Source organism: Siphateles boraxobius, unplaced genomic scaffold (genome assembly GCF_051911475.1).
Source record: "Siphateles boraxobius isolate OS27281-9 unplaced genomic scaffold, OSU_SipBor_1 13, whole genome shotgun sequence".
In the NCBI taxonomy this organism is placed as follows: Eukaryota; Metazoa; Chordata; class Actinopteri; order Cypriniformes; family Leuciscidae; genus Siphateles; species Siphateles boraxobius.
In genome coordinates, this window is record NW_027508733.1 from 1,798,559 (window position 1) to 1,820,000 (window position 21,442).

The window sequence follows — 21,442 nt, forward strand, 5'->3', positions numbered from 1 at the left end:
CTAGGCCGTGCTGGAGTTAATCTAGTTATTAATTATTAATGAAATAAAGCAGAAAACAGACAAGCTCTTCCTAAGATGGGCGCTAACTTATTTACAGAGACCACTTTTTTTCTTTCATCGTCTACTTCAGAGGTCAAAAGTTGGCTAAATGTTGACATCTTCCTTCAAGAGTACTGTGATTTAATTAGGCATAGATAATCTGCATAATCACATTAGCCATGCTCAATTTGACCTCCAGTTGACACATTTTTTTTTCTTCTCTAAATGTTGTATGCTGCAAATGACTTCCCTTGGGTTTGATTGAGATTGAACTTGCTGATTGGACGTCATGACAAAAAAAAAAAAAAAAACGATGCAAATAATGCCACTCAAAAAGCTTTCTTGAAAAGTTCGTTTTTTGTTATGTGAGAATTTGTTGAATTACTGGACGCTAACACTTATTATTTTCACCAGCCCGGCCAAGCTCTTAGAGATTGTCTAGAATCAGTTTTAACCTCTTAAGGGGAACCAAGATAATGTATGCCAAAGCACTCCCGAAAAAGATGCGAAGGGCAACTTTGGCAAACAACCTGAGATCAGACCTGCATGCTAAATGACAACAGCCTCCATAACGCAATGAGAAAGGCCATCTAGAGCCAATCGAAGCCCAACAAACTCTTTCCAATGTCAACCTATTCCTCAACTTTGCTCCGTGTCAACAACAATTTCTCGTCGCTCATTTTTCCATTTCATGAACAGGCTGTTATTTGTTTGTTTTCAGGAATTTTCTCCCTGCAAGATGTAAGAAACAATTACATTTAATCCGATCGGGGTGCAAAAAAATGCTTTAACCTCTGCAGATGACACAAAGTTTTCATTGTTATCAAAATTAACCCTCCAGTGCTGTTCAGTTTTCGGTCATAGTTTTTTTGTTTGTTGAATTCTTTTGAATTTTTTACTTCATCGGAATGGTAAGAAAATTGGTATAGGTTTTGCCACTTGCTGTGTGAACACACACACACAGACACACACACACACGCTAATTTCATCTAGTGGAAGCGTTTGGTACTGCGCCAAAAAAAATCTTACTAAAAGCTCTTTTTTTTATATCAACCTCAAATATGAAACACAGCTTGTTTAGATTTCTGGGTTTGATTTTCTGTTCCATTTAAAAATTGAAAATGGTATTTTTGTGCATTTATCATAACAATACATCAATAAACTTTTTTCAAGTTGACTTTTAAAACTTTTTTCACTTCAGCAAGAACCTGGCAAGTGTTGTTGAAAATTTCATATCCAGGTCTATGCTCAAAAAGTGAATAAATGGATCAAAACTACTGGATAAATATAACTTGGTGCCATAAAATCCCCTAAAAATACAAACTATTAAATAAAAAAAAAAAGATCAAACTAAAATAAGTTCAAATAAATAAGTACAAATAAAATTGTACTAAAATAAGTACAAAAAGGTAATTTTTGAATGACACATGACCAGTACCAGAGGTTTTTTTCATATTCAATTTCAAGCATTTACGCGAAAGATACTAAAAAGTCTAGTTTAAAAAAAGGTATAGAACTCTTTCAAGGACAAATTCCTGTTGCTGTTCATTTCCTATGTTCTCTCCGCCAGGATTTTTGTGTCTCACTCTTTTTATCCCATGCAATCAAGCTCAAGATCACGGAGCGCGAGAGAAGCAAACTGTCTAATTACATATTTTCAGTCTCTTATTTGTGCTTGACAGGTGATGCAAATAACAAATCCTTTTGATATCCTCTGCCGCTGTTCGCGAAACAGTTTTTTTATGCGATTGTTCATTTACATATAAAAGGGAAAAACGCTTGGTATATTTCCCCATAAAAACAACAAAAAAAGGGATCTGTGTTTCTATGTCGTCTGCCTCGCATGTATCAAATGTCGGACTATTGTTTGCAGAGGGTTTAATTAATGTCTGGTTATCTCTGTCTGCAGAGCGATCGGACAGCTGAGCTGAGTGTGTGGAGACCGGTGTAAAAATGACCCAGCACTACATCATCAGCTGTGACTGCAGGGCTTTTACTGTGGATTAATAGAGTTCAGCCAACAGCCTGTAAGAACAAAGCAATCGACAAGCAAATACTAAACACATCAAAAAGGAAAAATCAAAAGCCGTGTTACGAAAGAAAGTTAAAAGCAGTCATAATTAAGATGAAACTGTTGACTGCATTTGCATTATGCATAATGCAGAACAAATTGTGGGTGTATCTTTTATGCATATACATTTATATGTTTTATATATTTATAAATATATATACACACAAGACATCTGCTATGGACTTTTTATGCTTCGTGCTGGCTCTTTTAAGCAAAAAAATCTAATGGGTAGGAAATAGTATATTTTATCCTAAATTATGCACCTCATACAGGAAAAGCAATTGCTAATGAGATTTAGTTTTAGGTTTCATTTGAGGTACGACTCCTTTTAACTTTCCCAGGGTTACGGGAGTGAACATTAGCGCAGATCCGGCAGTTTGTGAAGGGAGGGGGAGGAAAAAAGTAATATGCAAATGTAGTCGGAGAACACAACCCATTATTTCGGATGTGGGGCAGACGCATTTAAAAAAGATAAGAAAACACCAAAGCTCAGCGCGAGATGTGAGCACTAACTTTCATAGTCAAAACCGGCTTCACTGACAGGACTGCTTAGACCCGAATCTGTGAAAAACAGCAAACACCAAAAAATAAAATAAAAGCATCCCTTTTAAATGCACTGATAATTAGTTGAGAACAGAATCTTGAAATGGATTGAAATAAATGGCAAAATAAGAGAAATGCAAGGAAATTAATAAGCTTATCTTTTATACATTTGCTCCCTCTAATTAATTTTTCACACTATATTGTGCATTTTTAAACAGGCAGGAGAACGGACCACCCCTGCTTTGAATGAAGGCGGTAATCCTCGCGAGGGTCCTCGTGTTGGATCCGACGCCAAGCAGTCTGTCAGACAGTAGAAGTAGGACACTCACTCACATTCACCCAACATCAGAGCCGCTGGTGTTTATTACACACACAGAATAACGCACCAGTGGAGATACGGGTTATACTACGGTGAAATTTGTCAAATGCAACTTTAAAGGAATAGTTCACCCAAAAATGTAAATTCTGTCAGTATTTACTCTCCCTCATGTTGTTCAACCCCGTAAGACCTTCGTTCATCTTCTGAACACGAATTAAGATATTTGTGATGAAATCTGAGAGCTGGATCACTCCTCCATAGGCTTCTAAGGGATTGACACTTGTTAACCAGAAAAGTTATTAAAGACATCGTTAAAATAGTCCAAGTGACTACAGTGGCTCAATCTTAAGTTTATCAAGCGACGAGAATACTTTTTGTGCGCAAAAACAAACAAAAATAACGACTTTATTTCAACTGTTCATTTCCTTCTCTGTGGGCCTCGAGTCAGTTAGCGTAGTGTAATAGCGTAGAGCTACGTCACACGTAGGCTCACTATTGGCCGACGCTGGTCATGTGTGTGTGATGCGTGTGACGTACAACAACAGAAGCTTACGCTGTTACACTAGTGAACTCACTCGAGGCCCACAGTTTTTTTGTTTGTTTTTGCACACAAAAAGTATTCTCGTCGCTTGATAAACTTAAGATTGAGCCACTGTAGTCACTTGGACTATTTTAACGATGTCTTTAATAACTTTTCGGGGAACAAGTTTCAATCCCTTCGAAGCCTATGGAGGAGTGATCCAGCTCTCAGATTTCATCAAAAATATCTTAATTTGTTTCCCGAAGATGAACAAAGGTCTTACGGGTTTGAACAACATGAGGGAGAGTAAATACTGACAGAATTTACATTTTTGGGTGAACTATCCCTTTAAGACGCAATATATAATTCACAACAGCATCTAGCTGACTCCATGCTAGTTTCTTTTAAAGAATAAATTCTCCAAATATCAGATGGCAGCGTCGATGGAGCGGTAAAAGCACATACGGTCACTGTTTAGCGCTCGACGTCTGTCTGGGAAGCGAGCGGATGAGGAATGTCTTTAGCTTCTGTTGTCGAGATCTGAACCATCTGTGATGACTTTAGGCACATGACACCTATGCAGACGGACCAGATTAACATGTTAGCAAGTGGATCAGATTTGAATTAGCAATTTAAGTAGGCTTTCGACCAAAAAAAGTACTTTTTATGCTGTATGTTGGCTAACATGACTGTTGTCAAGCAAAAAACATATATACTTATATAGGATACATAGGATTATTTATTTATATATTTGTTTTTTATTTACTTATTTATTTATTTATGTTTTATTGGTTGGTCATGTTTGCATTATCTAAAATAAAAATTAAGGATTTATAAATTCGACAGTCATATAGGTTATCATTTCTAACATAAAAATAGTTATCGGTCATCTATATATCTGCCAAAATGCCTATATTGGTGCATCAGTAAGAATAGAACTTAAAGATAAAACTTTATTGAGTGGATAAAGTTCAGGATTTTAATTAGCTTTAAAAATAGGAATGCATTTAGGAAAAAAATATTATTTATTTATGCTTGTTTATTTATTATTTATTTATGTTTGATGGTGACCATGTTTACATCAGCCAAAATAAAAATAAAAAATGCAAAACTGTCAGATTTATAAATTCAAAAATCATATCGGTTATCATTTGTAACATAAGAATAGTTATCGGTTATCTGCCAAAATTACAAAATAAGTGCATTGGTAAAAGCAGAAATAAGGTTAATACTTTATCGAGTGGATGAATTATCATTATAATTCAGGATTATTATTATAATTAACGTTATTATAGAATGCATAATATATTGGTGACCATATACAGACAAAAAAAATTAATAAATCGTTTAAACCGATAACTATTGGTTATATGTATATTCAAAAATAAATAATAATATTAAAAATGAATAGATCATTATTTTATCACTAACAGTAAAATAAAATGTTTTAAACAATGTTTTTTTAAGACAATTATTAAAATAATTATCGGTTACTGTTTTAAAATTTCTACATCGGTGTATCGCCTTAATTATAAGATATAAACAGTATTTGCAATAAGCATCGTTTCTCTTTTCTACCTCCAAAATACATATAAATATTAAACTGTATTATATATTAAAATATTAAATCTATAAAGTGACATATTTTTTGGTAAAAGAGAATAAACCAAGAAATCAATTAAAAACAGTGATGTGCTTCAAGATTTAAGCAAGCCTCCTAAAAAATGACAGGGATTACAAATCTTCTATTTACAGACACGATTTATCACAGGCTTCGAGACACATGGGCGGCGCTCGTTTACGATTGTGTCGCATTAAACAGTCTTTGTGTTCTAACACACTTAATAACACCAATACAAACAGACTAAAGAGGAGTCAGGAGAACCGAGCGCAATCTGACCCTAAATGTGTTACGAAACAAACAGCGGTTCAGAGTCTAGTCTCATTAGCATGAGCGCAGTGGTTGAGCCATATGTGCCAGTCATCCATGTGAACTGAAGTGTGCTCCTCTGAACAATGGACCCTATTAGCTAATGGAAATGCCGTGAATGTTTCCCCGTCCCAGTTAATTGGGCTAAAATGTCCCGCCTAAGTAAAAATTCACCAAGCAAAGAGATAATGACATCCCGCACTTAAAAAGAACAACGTCGCGTCACAAACTGAACGCTCCTCAATTAATAAAGTCCAACGAGGACGACTTTAACGAGGCGAGCTCTGATTGCGTTGGAGAAGACGAGAAAGAGGAGGACCTCATGGAATATGTATGGTAGTCAATGGCGAGAGACAACTTATCTTCTCATTCCGTCTGAACTGTGCCCTGAATTACACATATGATGTTTGTCAATTTAAAAGATAACTATGAAAGTCAAGAAAGTCACAGTTTGTCATAAAACAGAAGAGTAACATTTAGTTTGATGTGAAAATCACTCAATGAACGACATCTCTCGTCTCGCACTATGTACGTCACCAAGCTCGCGTGTGTGCAGTCTGGTACAAAACACACAGCATGACGGCGTAACGTTACGATTATAACGTTAGACTATAGAAAAAATGACAGATGGCTTCAGTAAAGTTAGCTTCATTCATTGAGAGAAAAGGTCCCGTCGCCAGACCTCAGTCTTAAGGGGGGCATATGAAATGTATGGGGGGGGGGCACAATTATTATTAGCCTACAGTGTGTATTACTTATTTAATAATCAACTCTAGTAGCGCAGCACGTAATCATCACGTTAAACATATAACCAAAAGCAATATGACCAGGTAGACTATAGCCTACACCACATTACACAGAAGCAATGTTATGAATATCCATAAAACACTTGACTACACAACATATTAGATGTAACACTAGAAGCATCTCTCAAACATTGCATTTTAAAGCAGTCAACAGAGGGATATGCATTGCCATGACACACACACACACACTCGCACAGATACTTTGAGTGGAGGCAGCGCTGTCCTCTGTCCAGTCCTAGTACAGCGAGAGGAAGCGTTTCTCCGAGCAGAACCTCCTCATCAGAGTATCATTCCACTCGGAAGGAACTGAAGCGAGTGAGCCGGCGAAAACTCGTTTTGAAACAGCTTTCAAAAATGCGCGGTAACTGTTGAGCGGCTTAGTTATATGTCACGTACGTAGCCTACCGTTCTTTTGCAAGGCCGTGATAGGCTGCTGCTGTGTAGATTCCAATCAATCAAACTAAATCACACCATTGTTTCTTTATATTTTTAATATTTTAATGATAAAGAATGCAACATTAATGCAACACAAAATTAGCAACTATGATAATATTAAAATTAAATTAAAATTATCTGTGCACAAGCATTTTTTGGGGGCGGGCCCGGCCCCCTATGGCCCGCCCATAGCGACGGGTCTGGTGCGCCTTTTGGGTTTGTAGTCTTTGTAATTACGTATTTTCACAGTCTTATACCTCAACAGTTTTACATCAAACTGCCACTTTCTTGACTTTAAAATGTATCTTTTAAATTGACAAACATCATATGTGTAATTCAGGGCACAATTCAAACGGGATCCAAATATTTGTTGTCTCTCGCCATTGACCGCCATACAATATTTTTCCGAAATAAGGTCACATGGTCCATCGGAAGGGGAGGGGCTTAGGCTCTCTATAAGATGAAAGCAAGCCAGGTTCATTTCAGATGTGTTACCGGACAAGATGCCCCTCAATGGACAGGTGATTATGGGAAATGAGGCGGCGATTGAGGCTTTCTTGCTTTCTCCATTTCTCATCTGGCTCTGGTTTTATCTCTGCTGAAGGAGAGAGCGCTCGCGTTATGACCTCTTCGGGCGCCGCCGTGAGATTACTGCCTTTGAAACAAGCGCTGTTTGATGGAGAGACGCCTTGCACAAATTCACTTCAAGGAGCCGCAGAGAAATGTCAGACTGGGTTTAGTGTCCAAAGCCGGCGAAAATGAGAACGCTCTTTGAACTGGAGGATTCGGACGAGACAAAAGATCGTTGAGGACGGCGAGAGCAAAAACATCTCCTGGACGTTGGATTTCGCTCAGTTTGTAAGCGACCACAGAACCACATATAAAATAAACATGATTGACAGGCCGTACACAATTATTAACTAGTAAACCGCATCAGTAGAGATGCAGATTAGGAATAGCAGCAGGCGCTCCTGGAATTGACAGTTAAATTAAAGTTAACTGACAAAATATGTCACTCCTGCACACATCAAAGTGAACATGTGTTTGGAAAGAAAATTGTAAAATAATGTCAAAAAGGCTGTGTTTTCTTTATGCAAAATATAATTCTGTTGATTTGGGGGTGATATGTGACCTAAAAATAGATATGACATGTTGTCGACAGGTTTCGTGAGATGAAGCAGTGTACAGCCGGAGAAAAGCAGTGTTGTGCATTGAACGATACTTATTTTGGGTGAACGTGAACTGAACGTACTGTATTACTGCCTGATGAACGTTACTGTGAACGCGTTCATTCTGGTGTCTGTGAACGGCACGCTCTCTCAGTTTAACTTCGTTCATTAGAGTGCCAGATTTCTATAGAGCCGGATAAAACACACCTTAAACAGGCGTTAATATGTCATTTATTCATTTCATTTATCTGACGCTTTTATCCAAAGCGACTTACAATTGCTGTATATGTCAGAGGTCGCACGCCTCTGGAGCAACTAGGGGTTAAGTGTCTTGCTCAGGGACACATTGGTGTCTCACAGTGGATTCGAACCCGGGTCTCTCACACCAAAGGCATGTGTCTTATCCACTGCGCCATCACCACCCAGAGACGAGTTTTTCCGCTAATATGTAGCGGAAAATGTAGCGGAAAAACACCCAATCTGGCAACACCAGCACCAGTTTCGCACCGCCGTATACGTCATCAACACAAGAAGCAGCGAGGAGGCGTCGTATGATTGATCATTTAAACCAGTTTTATGACAAGGTCGGTGAGGATGGGAAAAATCGTACATTTCTGTGCAAACTTTGCCCGCCGATAAAATAATTGCTGTCTGTGGTTCTTTATGGGCTGTGGCAATCATTATAGTATTATAATTATTCAATAGAAAAGAACTATGAACTGAAGTAGTTCATTTTAAAATGTGTGAACTGAACTTTGAACTAGTTCATGTAGAAAGTGAACTCTCCCAACACTGTGTGTGTGTGTGTGTGTGTGTGTGTGTGTACCTGGGGTCTGGAAGTTGATTCTCCGCATCTCCACGGGGTCTGTGGGGTGGTGAGGGGGGATGTCGGCGTTGTTCAGCAGGCATTTCGTCCGTGGCTCTGACTCTTTACGTTTGCTGCTTTAAAAAAGGAAAGGAAAACGTGGAGACTAAATGAAAACTGACAATGAGATGGAAAAAGAACAAGTGAACCAAATCACAAAATGACGACCCAGAGATTTCTGACCCACTCAAGTTCATGATTCAGATCAATGACTCATGATTTTTAATGATTCTGCTATCAATCAATCAATCAATCAATCAATCAATCAATCAATCAATCATTCAATCAATCAATCAATCAATCAATCAATCAATCAATCAATCTATCTATCTTAGAGAAGCACCGATACACAATTTATCAACCGATACGTTAACTGATTATTCAGAATGAAATTATTCCGAGTATCTCTTGAACCGATCTGCCATGTCACATTTAAGAGCATCAAAAAGACATTTATTATTTGAATTTAGTGATAGAATGGACATAATGATGAGACTTTGTTTATTTTTTTGGCTGATATATCGGTGCATCTGTAATAATAATAATAATAATAATAATAATAATAATAATAATAATATATATATATATATATATATATACATTGCCGTTCAAAAGTTTGGGGTCAGTAAGATTTTTCTTCTGCTCACCAAGGCTGCATTTATTCGATTAAAAATACAAAACAAATCCAGTAATATTGTGAAATATTATTCCAGTGTAAATCAGCTGTTTTCTATGTGAATATATAGTAAAGTGTAATTTATTCCTGTGATCAAAGCTGAATTTTCAGCATCATTACTCCAGTCTTCAGTGTCACATGATCCTTCAGAAATCACTCTAATATGATGATTTGATTCTCAAGAAACATTTCTCATTATTATCAATGTTGAAAACAGTTATTTACATTTTTATTTCAGGATTCTTTGATGAATAGAAAGTTCAGAAGAACAGCATTTATTCGAAATAGAATCTTTTGTAACATTATAAATGTCAAAATGTCACTTTTGATCAATTTAATTCCTCCTTGATGAATAAAAGTATTGATTTATTTTATTTATTTCCCCCCAAAAATTAAATAAAACTTCATACTGACCCCAAACTTTTGAACGGTAGTGTTTAATGTTACATAAGCTTCTATTTCAGGTAAATGCTGTTCTTCTGAACTTTCTATTCATCAAATAATCCTGAAATAAAAATGTAAATAACTGTTTTAACATTGATAATAATGAGAACTGTTTCTTGAGCATCAAATCATCATATTATCCTGATTTCTGAAGGATCATGTGACACTGAAGACTGGAGTAATGATGCTGAAAATTCAGCTTTGATCACAGGAATAAATTACACTTTACTATATATTCACATAGAAAACAGCTGATTTACATTGAAATAATATTTCACAATATTACTGGATTTGTTTTGTATTTTTAATCAAATAAATGCAGCCTTGGTGAGCAGAAGAGACTTCTTTTAAAAACATTAAAAATCTTACCGACCCCAAACTTTTGAACGGGAGTATATATATATATATATATATGTACACACACTGTGTTTTTAGTTAATAAAGAGGAAGCTAGATGCTAGCACAAACAAAGCTATGTCCACACACAACCCAGCCGAGGGGCACATTGGTTGAACCCGCTATTTCATAGCACTGTTTTTCATTGCCATCTAATTAAAATCGCTTTTATGCTGAGGCAGGTTTTTTTCTTTTGCCCCCTTGAAAACAGCAATAAAGTACAGCTAAGCCTTACCTGTCAGGCTTGCTGCTTCCAAAGAAAGCATTGAAGTGAAATAAATATATAAAAGAGAGAAAACACAACAAGAGAACAAGGGAGAGGAGAGAAAAAAAAATCAATAGAGTGCATTTAAATTCACAGGGCAGGCGAGCAGTGCCAGATTAGGCTCATCTGCATTTGGACAGACCTGTAAAGATGTGTGTTTGCGCATCTCCAGACACCAGAGGTCAAACTCAAGGTCCTGCCGACGGAGGAAATACTAGCCAGGAGTCGTTTGCTTTAACCTCGTCCGTGAGGTGCTAATGAGGAATAGCTTCCGCAAGTTTAAATGCTAAACGTCAAAGCGCGCTCTGAAGCTAATAGCTATTAGCAATCACCTCGTTAAATTTTGCTAAGATCAAATTGACTGCTCTGCTCATCTATGCTTTGAACTTCTCCAAACAATGCTAACGGCTGGGGGGAATGCGTTTAAAATAAGTTTTTTTTTTAGCATTTCTTCATCTCATAATGCATTTACAGTGCGTTATATACTTCCACTTGTTATATAAAGAACAAATTAGGTCAAAAATCCGCTTTTTGCTGGTACTATAACTGGTAGGGACAAACATCAGTTCATTACCCACTAAACATTGGACGTCGAATAGATGTCCAGAATTGGTCATGGACCGACGGACCCAATATAGACATGATCTGCACGTCTATCCAACGTCCAATGTTTAGTGGGTAATGAACTGATGTTTGTCCCTACCAGTTATAATAGTACCAGCAAAAAGCGGATTTTTGACCTAATTTGTTCTTTATATAACAAGTGGAAGTATATAACGCACTGTAAATGACGTCTATTACAGGTGCAGGAAATTTACATGATTAATATGCAATATTTTTTTTGTTTATAAATATCAACATTGTTGTTTTCAACATGATTAATACATATGCATACAGATTATTTATAATTATTTAAGATAATTTTCCAAAAACTCATTTGATCGTCTCAGCAGCAGGTGATAACTGGAGACGCATGCTAAGGTGTAATGCCGTAGCTCAAATAGCAAGCGCCTTGCAACGCCAAGATCATGGGTTCGATTCCCAGAGAGAGCAAGAACTGATAGGAGTGTAAATGTGTAATGCAATGTTAGTCAATGTGGATAAACGCATCTGCCAAATACATAAACGTAAATACATGGTATAGAATACATCCACCCTTTTGAAACATGGGACTACAGTTTTAGAAGTTGTATCGAAACGACGTCTAAAATTAGTCTAAATTTGACGTTGAAAAGACGTCTACAAACGACCACATTTGGTCCCACGGACGTCAACATTAGACATTGAATAAAGACGTCGTCTGGCGTTACAAAACTACCCCTTCAGTGAACCGAAATTGGACGTTCAATAATGTCATAGAAAAGACGTCACATTGCTCAGTGGGTTGAATGTGAAAAAAGTCCACTCACTTCTTGTAGAGGAGAATCGCAATCACAATACAGATAATGAAGACCACAGCAAGAACGGGTCCCACCACCCAGATGAGCCCGTCTCCCCCCGTCTCCAGGGGCTGAGGGTCCACATCAGGGGCCATGATTGGGTCAGTATAGGGGCTAGATGCAAAGGATTTCTGCACAAGCACAAAAAAGGTTGAAGTCATCTGCATTTGTCACTTTATGGCACTTGTCGGATACCACCATGTTCAAGTGTAGATATAATTTTTATACTTGAAAAATACCTTTAACTGCACTTTAACTAGTTTAAAAAAAATTTTTTATCAGCTTAATGAATCCTTTTTTATCAACACTTGAATGTCGTTAAGTTTTATAAGGCTGTATATGATAAACTATGTAAAAAAGTATATTCAATACGCTACTCGATGAAAAGAGTTAACGCAACTTACAAGCCAAGTATACTTTGAATACTTAATTATAATCTTAAGTATAATCTTGATCAAAAGATTGAGTACAAGTACAGGCCAAATATACTTGGACTTTTCTCTCAGTGTAAATCAAGTACACTTAAGTGTAATTTTAAGTATATTTCTGAGAAGTACATGAAGTATACGAAATGTACACTGAAAGTATACTTTCTTATTTTTTAGTTTAAAAGAAGTATACTAATGGAACACTTGAATAAACTTCTTTTTCGTAAGGGTTTGTGATGGATTAGAAAGGCTTTTCCTTATATTTCCCTCACCCCTCCAGTAGTGTTAAGCTCAGCTAGGATGAAGAACACATATTCCTGTCCCGGGTCCAGAGCCCTGTTCTCAAAGGCGCTATACACTCTCTGATCGCCCAGGGTGAAGGACGCCGGCACGGACGAGGGCTTGAAGCTGGCAGCGATGTAGGGCCGCTTCCCGCCCACCTGCTTGAGCTGACGCGTGGTGCGAGCGTGACGTTGACCGAGTCTTCTTTCGCCCAACAGCTGAGGGAGAAAAAACTGCTTGAGGAGAACTGAAACCAGCATCTAAAGCCCTATTCGCACGGGATTAGTACAATCTGGGAACCTCATGTGAATTAGAAATTACCCCCCCACATCTGAATCTCGTGTGGCGCATTGGAACGGGATAAGCAAAGCCTGTGATTTTACTCGAACTTACTGGCTTATCTCCCGGATATGACGTCAATAGGCTATTGCTTGGAAATGTTTTGTTGTTATAGGTATAGCTGTATGATATATCATAAACAGAAGAATGTCATCGATCTCCATTTAATCATTATTTTAGTTTTTGCTCTTCTGATGGTTTTCAGCTTTCTCTTTCTGCAAATTGTATAGTTGTATGGTGTATATAGCAATATTACCAAAAGACTATCAAAACACTCGAGCTAAAAGATTCTTCGCGAAAGATGGATAAAAAAGCGCACATGAAACAAAAGCCTTGAAAAAATTATATATGACCCGCCAAATCACAGAAATGCCGATTCGCACGGGACTAATATTATCACAGGACCTCGTGTGTTCGGGAAATATAGTTGGTCATTTTGCGGGGGAATTTTTACTTTACAAATTACAGACATGGGCGATTCGTGCGGGATTAAGATCACAGACAACCTCCGCAATTATTACAAATGACTAGAGGTCACCAGGTAATACTTATCCCGTGCGGATAGGGCTTAAAACACAACATATGTACCAAATCAGCAGCAAGCAGTGCTATTTTGCAAACAAAAAGGGTTATCTACTATAAAAAACTATTTTTATTTATTTATTTCAAAGTCCCAATGAATAAAAGAATATATAGACAGAATACACAGCTCAAGGTCAAGTGGCTAAGCATTGCAGTTTGCAAGCGGGTGAGGATGAGAGCTGTGTAATTGTCCTCTTTTCCCAGAGAAACCCTTCGGGAACATTCCCACAATGCTCCTGCGCGAACACTTTCCATTGCTCCGGCTCCACTGTGTCTGCGACACAAGGACAAAGACTTGTGGAAAAAAGGGTATGTTCACCTCTTCCAGGTCCAGCTCGTCTGGGTTCTTGATGTGTGGGATCGGTCCTCTTCCCTTCTTCAGAGGAACCACCACAACATAGATTGCCCTGCAAGAGGTCAAGATGGTGCATAAAACAAATAACTCCCCCCACAACAGAAATCGTTAGTATCATAAAAACATTATCTACATTTCTGTATCCTTTAAAGCATCAGTTCCCAACAGGGGGTCTCGGCCCACAAGGGGGCGTCAGCGAGCTCTCTGGGGGGTCGCGTCATATTTTCAAAAGTGCTGAACAGTGAGCATTAAAGCAGCAGTCCGTAACTTTTGTGTTCAAAATTTACTAAATTTATATAATGAGCGAGTACATCATGAATCCACTTTCCAAACCGTGTTGTTGTCTTATCCTGAGTCACTATGGTACACCTATAATAGGTGTTTATATTGGGACTATTTTACACTGGTTCTGGTCGCAACGCTGGTGTAACCCAGTGACTTGTCATAGACATAAACAGAGAGAAGTATCTCCGGCTACAATGTTCTTCTGCAAGACGCATTATTCTGTTAATAAACGCATGTTTATTAATCGCTAGAGCGCCAAACGATCATATTACATTAGCTAATTTTATTCATGATCCCCTGGCTGACCAAAAAATGGGTTTTAAACGAGGTCCCAGACACCAGTCATTTTGTTATAGCTTATATTAATGCAATTACTTATTTTTTCCCTACACACCAGTGTGAATACTGATATTTTTGTTATTGCATTTCAAATAGGGCCAAACAATAGGCTACTCCTAGGCTCACGTTTTTAAATTACAAACGCCTACTGATGTTTTTGTTATAGTATTTTCAATATTATACGCTATTATTTGTGCATAAACATCTGGTTATAGTAATAAACATAAAGTTTGTTTAAAAACAAAATATTTTGTCATCCTTGCTGCAAGCTTACAAGAGCGACAATATCATTAAATGTGAAGCGGGGCCCTAAAATATTTTCTTAGGAAAAAGGGGGTCTCCGACAAAAAAAGGTTGGGAACCACTGCTTTAGAGCATTCAAAATGGGAATATCTAGCTAAACAAAACCTGCAACATACGCAAATGCTTAAAATCCAATTCTTAACACAGGTATATATACTGCATTGTCAGTATGGCCACAAGGGGCACTATAGAGAACAACAACGTAAACTTTCATCCAAAATGAATCCATCATTTATACTTTGAAATGCATTTGCATTCATATACGAGTGGGTTTCTAGCCAAGGATGGTATTCCTCACTTGATCAAGTCTTTGGCTTCCAGCGGTGGGAAGAGAATTGTCAGCATACTGTCCGGCTCTCTTTTCAGGTCCAACTCAGGCTTTCGGATCAGAATAGGAGGTGCCGTTCGGGCGACAAGCTTGTGTTTGGGTCCACCGTCGCTGCTCTCCTGGCAGGTGATTCTAAACTCATAAGTGACGTTGGGTCGTAAATTGGTGATGAGAGCTTTGGTCATCCTAGCATCAATGTCAACCTTCTGCCGGTTGTACTCGATCTGTGGAAGAATGTGCATGGATAAACTGTTCATAATAACATTAAAAACAAGTAAATTGAGTCACACTGCAAAAAATGCTTTTCTAACTTAGTATTTTTGTCTTGTTTCCAGTCCAAATATCAAACATTTCTTAAATCAAGACCCATTTATTAAAGTAGAAAAATGACATAAGATATTAAGTCTTGCTTTCTGGGGAAATAAATAAAAATTAAACGATTTGATGCTTAAAACAAGATAAATTATCTGCCAATAGGGTAAGAAAAATAATCTTGATTCTGTTTGAATTAAGATTATGTTTCTTACCCCATTGGCAGATAATTTTGCTTTTTTTTAACCATCAAATCACTTAATTTTGATGAATTCCCCCGGACAACAGGACATAATATCTTATGTCATTTGACTCATCTAGTAAATGCATCTAGATTTAAAGTATTTTTAGATATTTGGACTGGAAACAAGACAAAAATACTGAGTATGAAAAGCATTGAAGGTACTCAAAGTACAAAACTGAATCGCTTACCATGCATCGGTACGGGGAACGGCTATCGGAAAACTTCCAGGTCAGCAGGACCGTGGTCTTGGTGACCAGCTTCACGGTGAAGTTCTTAGGAACATCTGTCCAGAAGTGAATGGAGGAAACAAATTGAGAAAAACAAGTACAGGAGGACTGAAGGGAAAGAAGGCTGACAGAATGTTCGGCGTTTGCAACCATTTTTCTTTATTTTCCCCAAGGGAAATGGGCTTAGGTCCCTCGGAGTGAGCGTAGTGTGGCGGTAGCTGTGAAGGGGAGGGAGGGAGGCGCTCAGTTGGGACAAACAGCACGCTAGACTGGACTGGTGAACACAGAACCACAGGATTGCACAGTACTCTGCCTGCCCTGGCCCGGCAGTGCCACCCCAACAAGAACATTTGGCAAGCAGTTCCCATAATCCCCCCTGAATCCTTCCAGAATAGCTGAACCCATATTATGTTTGAGTAACCCACTGCTGCGTACTCTCATATTAGGATAGGCACTGCCGTGGCAGAAAGCCCGACAGGAACGAGGACAAACCCCAAAACACAATTGTCATGCCCACACTTGTTAGCAGTGCATCATGGGACGCCATGCTTCAAACCATCCCGGTGTGGGAGCGGGGGGAAAGGTGAGTACAGAAAAGAGGAATTGTCAGACCAAAAAATGAAAAATAAATAAGAAAAACCCAACGTAACCAAATGTGCCTAGTTTCACATCAGATTTGGGATCTCCTTGACGTGGTTCTCGCCTGCCTTTGATACTAGGGAAACTTTGTGATTAGATGAGTGAATGTGCTGGGCGTGTTTGACCAATCGGCACTTACCTCGCAAAAACTGATGCTCCTCCCCTTTCAAAACTGACTGACTTTAGCTTACTGACTTATTTTACCTTGTTGTAAGGGAGGGGGTTAGTGAGGTATGTGGCTCCAAGAGAACTTTATATAATCGGGTGTAGGTGCTTGCATTGTAGAGGTTTGTCCCTTGAGGCGGGGAAATGAGCAACCCCTACCTGCTTCATAGGCCACTGTTCGATACTGGATCGGTGGGCTGTAGGGCCCTGGACCTACACTGGTGTGCGCTCGAATTTTCACATCATACACTGCGTTGGGTCTCAGGCTGTTGAGGGTGTAGCTGTTCTCGCTTGCCGGCAGACGCAGTTCCTTGGGTCCGCCAGCCATTCCCGCCTCCTGATAGGCCAGTGTGTATTCTGTTATATCACCGTTGCGCTCCGCTAGCACCGGAGGCAGCCAGGAGAACTGGAGTGAGCAGCAGGTGATGTTGGACCCTTCGGTTATTTGAGGATACCCTCGAGGAACCTTTTCCGGGACTCTCAGTTCTCGCGTAGCATCTTCGCCAAATCCCGATCTGGACTTGGCGGACACTTTGAACACGTACGTGGCCCCTCGGTGGATATTGCTAATGGAATATTCAAACTCCTGAGGGCCGAACTCCAGCGTGGCCAGGGGACTCACGTCTTTCCGGCCGAACTGCAGCCGATAGCCCTGCACCTCGAGACCCGGAGCGATAAAATCTGGGGGTTGCCAGCGTACTAATGCGGTAGTCTCTGAGTTTTGGTTGACGGAGAGAAAGGGAGGCCCCGGCACTGTAGAGAGAGAGAGAGGGACATTACATTAAGTTCAAATGAACCGTATCTCACTTAAGTTTGCTGTATCAAAACCAAATGTCTTTTCATCCTGTTACTCCCTACTAAAGAAAAGGCAACTGAAACAAATTTAAAAGGATTACAAACCCATTTCCTGTAAAGTACTCTTACATAAGCATGCATTTATTGTGCAACTGCCATAACGGTGTTAACATAACACATTCTCTATAAGTAACTGCAAATGTTTCAAAATCACAGTCTTGCGTCAGAACTGCAACACTATTATATTTTAAGTTAACAGAAGTGAGTAGATGGTTGTTGAACAGATCACCGGATGAGAGATGGTGGGTTAACAGCTGTATGATAGAGACGGAGGGCATGAGAACAGATTTGAGGACAAATGACTCCAGGAAATAAAAGGAGAGCTGATGAAGGTGACGGGGAATCATCGCAATCTGCCGCAGCGAGAGGACAACGAGGGTCAGAGACGGCGTGATTGTAGCGCGATTCCCCTCACCAACAGCACTCCAGTCCACTCCACTGGACGACACACAATCCTCTCCACAGGACCACAGGCACGTTTCCCATTAGGCCTTGCATTAACGGCCACTGTTGACCCACAGCCACTGATTAAGATAGGATTGCGTTTCACACTCACGCCCTCCCCTTCCCTACTTCCCTCTCGCTCTCTGTCCTTCTCATCTCCAGTAGAGGAGAAGCGTCAGAGCTGCTGCGAAAAAGAACAAAATAAAATAACCTTCAGCTAACATGCAATTAACCTGCTGACAGGACTTACAGTGAGTTATATTAGGCGTATAAAGCACGACTGCCAGCTGACATGACTTAGCCCTAAAAAAAACTGCAGCGTTGCATTCTGGGCCGAACTGATATCAAATATACAAAAGACAAGGGCAATATGTCTGAATATAACTGTCCGACTTAAAGTCCTCAGCACAGGATGACAAAAGGGCGACATAATTAAAAGTCTTTGATTAATTATTTCTTGTGTACTGTAGAAAAATTAAAGCAACATACTAAAAGAGACCATGGGCCGGTTTCACAAAGGTAGACTTTGACTATGGCTTAGATATAGTCGATAGTCAGACTTCAGGTAGACATCTAAATCAGACCGTTGCACAAAGCACTTAAGACTCTGACTATCTTAAGTAGGACTACACTGCAATGCATTCTGGGTAAAATAAGACACTTTTCAAAACTAAAAACATGGTGGATCGAGTAAGCGCATTCAACCGCTCAGTGCAGTTTACCCCAGCGGAAAATATGTGTTTGTTGGAGGAGTATAACAGTTACAAGGACATTTTACTTGGGAAATTTAGTGGAGAATGTAGTAACAAGAAGAAATGTTTAATTTGGAAAAAGATTGCTACGACAGTTAGCGTTAATCCGACTGTTAAAGATGTACAGAAAAGATACAAAAACATGGTACAAGATGCCAAAAAAGAAATATTTAAGAGGAAATATCCAAAAACCCTTTCCCTTCTCATAGCAATCTAAATAACGTCATCAGCAAACCACAAATTATGAGCAATTTTCCCTTTTCTTTTGGCTGTTTGTAATGTAACTGATTGTTACTGCTGGTTGCCAAGGTAACAGAGTCTTAGACCTGAGTTAGCCTGGGTTAAGGCATCTAATTTATTTGGTCTAAATCAAGTCGGTCTTCATTTTTGTGAAACAGTCTAACTTGCATTAGACTAGTCTATGAGCAGATTTTAGACTGTGAAACCGGCCCCATATTTTACAGTGATTTTACCAAGGGGAAGGCGTTTAGCCACATTATCATGGCTAGCTGTTTACAGTTGCAAGGCAATGCAGCAACTAATATAGATTTCAAACACAGCTGATCCAATCTAATTTTGGATCTATCTAACAGCAATTTATGAACGACATAATGCCTGTTTGTAATCCCATAATCCAAAAAATTCAATTTGCAGAAAGTTCAACTCCATGCCAAAGTATCCTGGCTTCATACGCGATTAGACAAGCAGCTCCAGAGACCAACAAGGAGCTTCACTCTCCACAATCAGGACTGGAGCAAGTGGCCCTAAGTGGACCAATTAATTGAAGAGAATAACCACAGTGCCGGGAGGATTGTGAGTCATCCAGACTCTCTAGTCCCCGAGCCGTGGCGGCCGTCCAAGCGGGCCGTCGTGAAGAACACCTCCAGCCTCTGCATTAGCATGCAATCTGTTCATCTACCACAAGCATGAAGGCAGACAGGAGGAAATTAAAATAAGGAAGACTCATACTCGATCAGAATCTGGCTAAACTTAAAGACGTTGCAGTTTGCGTTTAATGCACATGGAATCGCGAATGATAAGGCGTAGGGGTTTGACATAGCACACATCAATCAGTCTGTCGGCTCTGAAGCGAGAACAGGATCAATCATTTCCGTGTCGTTCCTCGCGGACAACAGGCAGCATCAATTAGATCGATACAAGGACATCTGCTTTGAGATTAAGGCGCGGTTAACCGATAACGCAGCTCTTTGAATGCAACATTAATAATATTCATCAATATGGCGGACACATGACATAAAAATAATCCAAAATGACGAATTAGTGTTTTTGCATTTGTACCGGTGTTCATTGATATACTATAATTTTTTGACCCACTAAAATACTAATGCGCACTCTAATGCACATTATTCCGCCACTTGCAACTTGAATGACGGCTCGGTGTGACCATAGAGCCTGACTGACTGAGTCGCTGTTTCTGAAGTGTATCTCCGACATGCAGAATGGCAGCTCGGGGACGGACGGCGCTCTCGGATGACAGGCGGACTTAAGGAAGGTTCCGGGTTTGAAAGGGGCGGGTCGGCCCTTATCAATACAATAAGGCAGGGGCTTAAATTGTCTGACAGCATTATGTAGCAGAAATGAGGCATGAAAGTGCCCCGGAGTGGCTCCTCTGAGCCCCATTGGTCAAGCTTCCCTTCTGTTCTGGCACTTGAAAGAGCGTGATGCCGCCTCTTTAAGTAGGGCTGAGTCTGCCCTTGTTTATTTATTTATTTCTTTTGTCTGCTGTAAGCGTTTCGCCACACTTTCGGAGGCGGGAAGCACAGGGACATCCTTCCTTTGAGCGCCACATCACTGCGTGAGGGAGAGGGCGAGAGACAGGCATTGAGAATGACATGCATATGTGGCGGGAGTCACACTTGACACCTGGGATCGGCACACCTGTCTCGTCAGCGAAACTGCAGCGGAAAAACCAGCTAGGCTACGACACCAAACATACCCGCGGTACTGTTTGATTACCATTATTCATATAATATACTGCTTAACCTTTTTTTGTCTGAGACCCCCTTTTTCCCAAGAAAATATTTTAAGGGCCCCCTTTACATTTAATGATATTGTCGCTCTTGTAAGCTTGCAGCAAGGATGACAAAATGCTTTGTTTTAAACAAACAGTATGTTTATTACTATAACCAGATATGTTTATGCACAAATAATAGCGTATAATATTGAAAATACTATAACAAAAACATCAGTAGGCCGTTTGTAATTTAAAAACGTAAGCCTAGGAGTAGCCTATTAATTGGCCCTATTTGAAATGCAATAACAAAAATATCAGTATTCACACTGTGTAGGGAAAAAATAATTAATATAGACTATAACAAAATGACTGAAAAGTGGAATGAAAAAATCATATTTTGGAAATTGATCTTAATTAAAAAAATGAGGAAAAATCCAACCTTTAAGGACACCAATTTTCTTTGTGAATGAATAATGTATTGTAAATAAATAAATGTTCTTCCTTAAAATACAGGTTGCGTAAGTCAGGACACCCCTATGTTAAATTCCCATAGAGTCAGGCAGATTTTTATTTTTAAAGGCCAGTTATTTCATGGATCCAGGATATTATGCGTCCTGATAAAGTTCCCTTGGCCTTTGGAAATAAAATATCCCACATCATCACATTCCCTT

General features: G+C 39.2%; 1 protein-coding gene across 19 annotated transcripts in view; it reads right to left on the minus strand.

Annotated features, from left to right (window-relative positions):
• The window catches only part of ptprsa (protein tyrosine phosphatase receptor type Sa), a 249,630-nt gene that overhangs the window by 30,880 nt on the left and 197,308 nt on the right, over positions 1–21,442 (minus strand). For 6 of the 19 annotated variants that reach the window (XM_077225921.1, XM_077225927.1, XM_077225922.1 and 3 more), the window contains 9 exons: positions 16,905–17,498; positions 15,903–15,997; positions 15,129–15,382; positions 13,868–13,955; positions 12,618–12,845; positions 11,888–12,048; positions 10,449–10,463; positions 8,659–8,774; positions 2,624–2,671 (listed from right to left, as the gene is read on the minus strand). In XM_077225921.1, the coding sequence (XP_077082036.1) occupies positions 2,624–2,671; positions 8,659–8,774; positions 10,449–10,463; positions 11,888–12,048; positions 12,618–12,845; positions 13,868–13,955; positions 15,129–15,382; positions 15,903–15,997; positions 16,905–17,498 (1,599 nt within the window). The remainder of the gene's footprint in view (positions 1–2,623; positions 2,672–8,658; positions 8,775–10,448; positions 10,464–11,887; positions 12,049–12,617; positions 12,846–13,867; positions 13,956–15,128; positions 15,383–15,902; positions 15,998–16,904; positions 17,499–21,442) is intronic. The other 13 variants (XM_077225937.1, XM_077225936.1, XM_077225938.1 and 10 more) reach the window with 5 other exon arrangements.